This window comes from Macrosteles quadrilineatus, unplaced genomic scaffold (assembly GCF_028750875.1).
Source record: "Macrosteles quadrilineatus isolate MER2022 unplaced genomic scaffold, UCM_ALF_1.0 Scaffold_3__2_contigs__length_128488019, whole genome shotgun sequence".
Taxonomy (NCBI): domain Eukaryota; kingdom Metazoa; phylum Arthropoda; class Insecta; order Hemiptera; family Cicadellidae; genus Macrosteles; species Macrosteles quadrilineatus.
This window is the reverse complement of record NW_026542596.1, coordinates 645250-652944: the sequence shown is the minus strand read 5'-3', so window position 1 is coordinate 652944 and position 7695 is coordinate 645250. Positions and strand designations below refer to the sequence as shown.

At 35.7% G+C, this 7695-nt stretch overlaps 1 protein-coding gene across 1 annotated transcript; it reads left to right on the top strand.

Moving 5' to 3' along the window:
* The first annotated feature begins 1201 nt into the window (after positions 1 to 1201).
* On the top strand, positions 1202 to 7003 carry LOC128991181 (Parkinson disease protein 7 homolog). Its single transcript, XM_054413964.1, has 5 exons — positions 1202 to 1491; positions 5029 to 5190; positions 5632 to 5701; positions 5984 to 6106; positions 6790 to 7003. Exons 1-5 carry the CDS (start codon positions 1309 to 1311, stop codon positions 6921 to 6923), a joined length of 672 nt encoding a protein of 223 aa, XP_054269939.1. The 5' UTR covers positions 1202 to 1308; the 3' UTR covers positions 6924 to 7003.
* Positions 7004 to 7695: the final 692 nt, after the last annotated feature.

The window sequence follows — 7695 nt, the reverse complement described above, 5'->3', positions numbered from 1 at the left end:
AACAATCCCAGGCTCGTGCCTAGCGTCCTAGGACAAAAAAAAAAAAAAAAAAAATATGAATAACAGAAGGCTCTAACACCCCTCCTCTCCAGGAGTCATATAGAAATGATTGTAGGACATCCTAGATGGTACTCCTTCAAGAAGTGTTGTAAACTCAGTGCTGTAAATCACTCTAATTCTAGAAATGTTGGGATTTTAAGTACGAGAGAACTAAAAATGAAACGGTAACTCAATACAACAAGATTGGGTTCAATGTCGTCAAGTTTGCAAGGGCCTGGTCTCGTTCCCCATATTCCAGTTATCCAAAATTAAGTGTGTCCTGTGTGTCTTTCGATAAACAGATGTTCTAAGACTGTTCAAATGCTTTTTTACGCAAATGTCCAAAAAGGGGAGTTTGTTTTGTGATTCCACCTCCATGGTTAGTTTTATGGAAGATGAAGTGCTATTAAGGTGCTCTAAAAACTCATTCAATTTATATCATCTCCATGAGGGAAAACCACGAAAGTGTAATTGACATACCTCCACCATATCTTCGGTTTTAGTCGAGCTGAAGCCAAAACTTTTTGCTCAAACTCCTCCATAAAGATGTTGGGGAAGATAGGTGACAATGGTGACCCCACGGAGTGGCTCTGTAGTTCCCCATGTTAACCTTATGAGTATTCATATTTAAAGGGAATTAAAGAATTTAGTTAGCTGTTACAACTAAAAAAGTTGGTTCTATGATATGCAAAAGCATTAAAAAGTTATAGATTTACCAACAGGGTGCAGCACTATATTTTTTTGCATTTATGAAAACAGCTGTACAGCTGTGTGTATGAAACTGTGATACGCAATGAGAACTAACTGTCAAAGTAGGATTGTTAACAGTTTATGTTTTTAATTTCATGAATAACTTGTGATAATTTGGGAATTTTTGATCATTTATTTTTCTCTATTGTTTAGGTGAAGTGGTAGCACATTATGGCTATGGTAGATGTGTACTATTATAAAATACTGTAAATTCAAAGAAGCAAATTCTATCAAACTGTGTCCTCCCTCATTGCAAACGCAAAGCTTTAGTATAACTGACTATTAGTGTGTTCGTCAATTTTAAGACTAAACCTGATTTTAATTTGACAATATTGTCTCTGTGCTAACTACAATAATTAAGATGGAGCGATAACACCGCTATATCTCAGCTATATCGCTATGTTATCTCTGACCGGAGTCAAACGCATCAAAGTCGTTCGCGCCAAACTATATTTTGTAAAACTATTATTTAACATTCTCCCATGTAAACCATAAACCTTTCATATAGACTAAAGCAGAATGGTCTGGAGTTTGTGCCCCCTGATCTTCAGTCTGTGTACCGTCCCACTAGTTGACTCCCTGAAGTACCCTTTCCCTCGCTACCCAAAAGCCCGGGATAACCTCACGGCGGTGGTTCTGGTGGCTGATGGGTCCGAGGAACTGGAAGCGGTTTCTGTCGTAGAGCTTCTTCGGAGGGCTGGGGTGAGTTCTTCCGTAATCAAATATCAGGACTATAAGAAATGGGTCAAGGGCAATATGACTGGTCCGATCAGCTGATCTGTGAAATGATTGAAGTATCGCAGTTGTGGGTGATTGACCTTAGACGATTATTTATTGTTATGGACATAATCGGTTTATACCCAATGTATGAAATTGAATGAAAGGGCTCAAGTTCTGAAAGTATTTTAATAAGAAAGAATAATTGATAAGGTAAATAATAAAAATGTTTTTTATAAAGTAGTAGATTGATAGTGTTCGAATAGGAAAACTAACGAAACTTTTTTACCTGGTGAGATGGGTCGAGCCCCTCCATAGCCTACACAAATGTCAGGACTAGTACCGCTCTAAGATATGGGTTAAGGGCAATATGACTGGCCCGATCAGCTGATATTTAAATTTACTGAACAGTGAATACATATTGCAAAATGAATCGGTTGTGTGTAATTGACCTTGAAAGTATATATTTGTGTAAACAGGTTTGAAGGGACTTGAAATGGTTTGAGTGAGACTGGATTAGTTAGTTAGTTAACTAATAACGGATTCTACAAGACATTTATTTGGTGAAAAGTGTCACACACAATAAAATCCATCGTTACTCATCATGTTACCTGTGAATTCACTCATGAACCTCGATGTTATTAGCTAATGGTTTACCTGAACTCAACACTTAAACCCAATTCACGTGTCTGAGGGCTGAACAATGTGTTGCATTTTGTAAAAATGTTACAAGAAGAAAAGTAAAAAAAGAAAAGCTAGATAAGGTATTTTTTTTATAGCCCGCAATTTCTTATTCCTAAAACTTATTAGATTCTCAAAATATTTTCATGATTTACGGGATGAAGTTATTAGATTAGAATGAAAAATGTATCGCCTATTGCCCAGAACAGTAACACGTATTATTTATTTCTGGTATGTCACAGAGTATAACATTTAAATATAAATAGTTAGTTATCTAGTAAGTTATAAGTTAGTTTTTACATGATTTGTATTCTTAACTTCTGCTATTGTAAATAGCTTCCCTGTCCAGTTCGGGGTATATCCTTTATCTAAACACATGTTTATACTTGGAAATTCTTACGCTATCACCCACCTTATATCTTGGCTTTTTAACTTGCACTTTAAAAGTCAACCGCTCATGCACATATTTACTGTTCTTAACACTTACTTGGTTAGGCTTCATTCCTATAGATCTATGCACCTTATTATTATATTTTCCAATTAACTTTGGAAGTAAACCCAACAATTTATAACTCCCCTGAGAACTAAATTCTCTATATAACCATTTCTTTAAAGTTCTCTGAAACCTCTCCACAATTAGTTGTAGAAAAAGTGTGATAGTGATTAATATTTAATTTTTTCATTAGTTTGCTAAAATATTGATTACAAAATTATTTTCCATTGTCAGATTGAATGTTTTTAACCCCCTTTGGTAGAATGGTTTTAATGGCTTCTGTAACCACCAACCCTGTCTTATTCTTTAGTGGGGCAGCATAAACTTTTTTAGAAAATGTATCTATTAAAGTTAAAATATATTTATTGCCAGATTTTTAACCATTTTGCCATATCTCAAATAGTTTTCGAGATATAAGTATTTTAAAACAATATTATGGACTTAAAAAATGTCAAGGTGTGCAAAAATATCAAAAAGTCTGGACTTTGAAAATTTTCGTGATAACTGTTATTTGTACCCATATAAAATAATGTTAAATTTTTTGGGGAATTTTTTATTTTTTATGTTGTAATATTGTTTGTAATCAAAAGTTGACACCCACTATGTGTGTCAAAATTTCAACCGTTTTGCCATATCTCAAGCCGTTTTCGAGATATAAGCATTTTTAAAACAATAGAATAATTGTGCTATTGTCACCGTTGCCTAGCAACTATTTATTTTTATTTTTGATGATTCCTCAAATTATTTCTTCACACAACCTTAAATTCGTAGTTGTGTTGACTATCAGTGTGCATTATTATAGTGGTGAATAGTGGTAATAGGATATAGTGTGGTGAATAATAGCGTTCGTACCATGGACCGAAATGGTTTTGCAGGCTCTCGATCGATTTAAGTTCTCGACTTCGTCTCGAACTTAAAAAACTATCTCTAGCCAACAAAACCCCTAGGTACGAAATATACTATTTTCTATGGAGGACTACACATTCTATATAACAACTATATTAGCCTTGTGAGGTCTGTAATTTTTGGTATCGATTACTTGAAAGTTTAACTACAACAAGAGAACCTGGTGCACGAAATCGTGCGCAATTTAGACAGAGGAGAAGAAGGATTTGTATTAATTTTTTTTATTTGGTGTTTTCTCGTTTCTTGGTTTTGTTGCTAAAGCTGGTGATGGTAAAAGGCCTAATTGAGTTCGCAGTTTACCTGCCGTTTTTTGCAGTTTCTTTTGTGAAAGTCAGTAAAAGATTCTCTTTTGATTAATTGATGATAACCTAAATAATAAACCAAACCCCCCTCGTTCCCACCACCACCTCTGGCTGAAGTCTGGGACTTATTTTCCGTGAAAACTCTTCTCTGCATACTCAAATGTTTACTTTAAAATCTTTCAATCCTAACATCCTTACCCTAGAACTTGCGATCCGTAAAGCATTGCTAGCTTAACACCCTTTGTACAGCGTCCATCAAATGCTTCCCATTCATGCTTCTATTTTCTCTGGCATGACCTGATAATTTCATGAAGACTCCTTTCATTTTTTTGTACATTTCCTCCACATGTTTTTAAAATTGATTTCTTCTCCTTCCTTAATCAAGCCTTACGACAAATCAAGATTCCTGTTTAACACAATAATGAATGGTGTTTTCCAGAATCTTTGGGACCCACCCTTCCTAACTTCAGATATAATCAAATATTCTTTTTGGAGGTGAAAGACATGTTTAAAACTAATATCAATAACTTCAGATCATTATTCTTGTACTTATCATAAATACAGAAGAATGTATATGCCATCTCTTACAATAGATAAAATTACATAAAATATATTGTTCCTTGGATATTGATATTCTCCACTCATTAAATATAATCATTTTATTTTTAGTTTCAGTGAAACAAAAGATCTTAAAAATCACAAAAATTACGTGTTCATTACGTGTAAATTCACTGAACCCTATAATAACGTTAATAACGTGTTTTGCAGTGAAACACCAATTAATTGTAAAAAATAACAGTGTACATTTTTATCTCATCAAAATCTTTGTCATGTTTCCATTAATTTCAATTTGAGTATAACCAGCTGTTTCAAATATTAGTGTAAATTTCAAAGTATTCATCTGTTCAAATGTAAACAAACATTTTCTCCATAAGGATAACATGGTAACTTTGAAGGCCACTGGGGCAGAGCCCTGATGGAATTTCAAAGATTTTTTGATAGATGGCAAATCTACGTGCTACACCCTCTCCAACGACACCTCAAACTTGGTAGCAGCTTCAAAACAATTATGACAAAAATATGCCTAGCGTATTAAATAGCCTATATAGATTAGATACGCAATTTACAGAAGTTTTATAGATCAGGACGACAGTCGCCGGTGTAGCTGGAGCGGATCCGGTTACATGCAAGTACGGCATGGTGCTGACTCCTGACTGTAGTCTCGCCGAGGCTCTCACCAGAGGTCTCTACGACGCCGTCGTCATCCCTGGGGGCGAGGAAGCGGCTAACTACATGTCTCAGGTACGATAGAGAGTCTAGACTAGAGCACATATAGAGTCATTACCTTAAGTTCAAGTACTGAGACTTATCGTCTAAGCTCTAAAGAAGGTCCACGGAGTAGAGGAGTAGAGTATGATTTAGGGACGACTCCTCAGGGTAAGTACTGATCATTGAAACTATTCATATTTATTTTTATTTATTTACTTCGAATATCTACCAAATCCTAAGAGGACATCTGAAGCGCGAGGTTTTCATATTCGTTTTGTGTTGGTAACGTTTGAGTACACTGATCTGGACCAATAAATAGTGTTTTCTATTTCCCAAAATGTACTTAATATTTTACAATACCATTTGTATGTTTACTTACAGTATCAGAATCAATTATGACGTGAACTATCAAATTGTTTGGACTGCAGAATGTTTTGATTTAAGTTACTAACTATGATTTTGTTTGTTTTTCAGTCTGAAGAAGTTGGTCAACTACTTTTGAATCACGAAAAAGAAGAATGCTATTTTGGAGCTCTGTCTGCGGGTATCTAAATGTCACTCACACGTAAACTTATGATTTATTTTTATCTACTCTAAATTATAAAAAAAAAAAAAAAAACCAACTCTAAATTATTAGTGGAAAAAGGAAAATGCTATTTTAGAGCTCTACCTGCGGGTATTTAAATGTCACTCACACGTAAACTTATGATTTATTTTCACCTACTTTGTCAGTCAATAATTATTAAAACAACACTTATTGTTGTTCGTTACGATATTGTTTTTGTTAAGATTTGCAAGTTGATGTGCTTATAATGAACTGTTACAGGACCACTTGTGTTGAATGCTCACAACATCAAATACCTGTGTAGACTTACCTCAGCCCCGGAGTACATGGAGAAGCTACATACACACTACTCATACTATAGCCATGAAGACACTATTGTTGACGGTAGGCAAGGAAACCCAATTCAACACTATATCCTACAGCGTCATTAAGTTAGTATCCTTCATCTGATTGTACGACAAGATGACTATTTTCAATTATGTCTACTGGTTTTTAAATTAAAGTTGAATAAGGGGAGATATGTATACGCACAGTAGGATTATAATTGTAATCTTAGCATTATTAGAAACTAAAGTTCCTTTTTTGTTTAGTTTGATTGCTATTATAAAATATATAGGTTGATCCAAAAAAGGCTCTCATCTAAACTGCTGCTTTAACTTAACTTCTATTTTAAAGGACATCACTCCACAACAATGTTCAGGAAAGGTTGAAAACATGCAAAGACGAATGGAATACGTAATAAACAATGGTGGAAAACATGTAGAGCACATAGTTTGAAGATAGAGTAAGTTTGTACAGCTACATAATAATTAATTGCCGTGAATTGTAGAGTAGCTTTTTGGGCCACTTTGTATATTGTCATAGTACTCTATTTCTTTGTAGGATTTTGTAATTTTTTTTATTTATATACGTTTATATTCTATGTTGGGAAGGTGACAGTTTGATATTCAAAAATAACGTATTTTAGTAGTTCTGAATTGTTGTGTCTTGATTCAGTTTCTGGAAGGTTCTGACATTTCTATCAAAGAAGAATAATTTCTAATTTGCTCTTGTTATTCTTGTTCCAGTGTCAGCGCGAGTAGTGACGGGTCGCTACCCTGGGAGAGCCTTCGAGTTCGTCTTATCTCTTATCAACCACGTGGCTGACCTTGAGACAGCCAACAAAGTCTCCTATGACATCCTCCCCTACACTATGGTCTAGACCGTCAACTATCAGACACATAGCTAGCTAGCCTTGAGACAGACAACAAATACTCCTATGACATCCTCCCCTACACTATGGTCTAGACCGTCAACTATCAGACACATAGCTAGCTAGCCTTGAGACAGACAACAAATACTCCTATGACATCCTCCCCTACACTATGGTCTAGACCGTCAACTATCAGACACATAGCTAGCTAGCCTTGAGACAGACAACAAATACTCCTATGACATCCTCCCCTACACTATGGTCTAGACCGTCAACTATCAGACACATAGCTAGCTAGCCTTGAGACAGACAACAAATACTCCTATGACATCCTCCCCTACACTATGGTCTAGACCGTCAACTATCAGACACATAGCTAGCTAGCCTTGAGACAGACAACAAATACTCCTATGACATCCTCCCCTACACTATGGTCTAGACCGTCAACTATCAGACACATAGCTAGCTAGCCTTGAGACAGACAACAAATACTCCTATGACATCCTCCCCTACACTATGGTCTAGACCGTCAACTATCAGACACATAACTAGCTAGCCTTGAGACAGACAACAAATACTCCTATGACATCCTCCCCTACACTATGGTCTAGACCGTCAACTATCAGACACATAGCTAGCTAGCCTTGAGACAGACAACAAATACTCCTATGACATCCTCCCCTACACTATGGTCTAGACCGTCAACTATCAGACACATAACTAGCTAGCCTTGAGACAGACAACAAATACTCCTATGACATCCTCCCCTACACTATGGTCT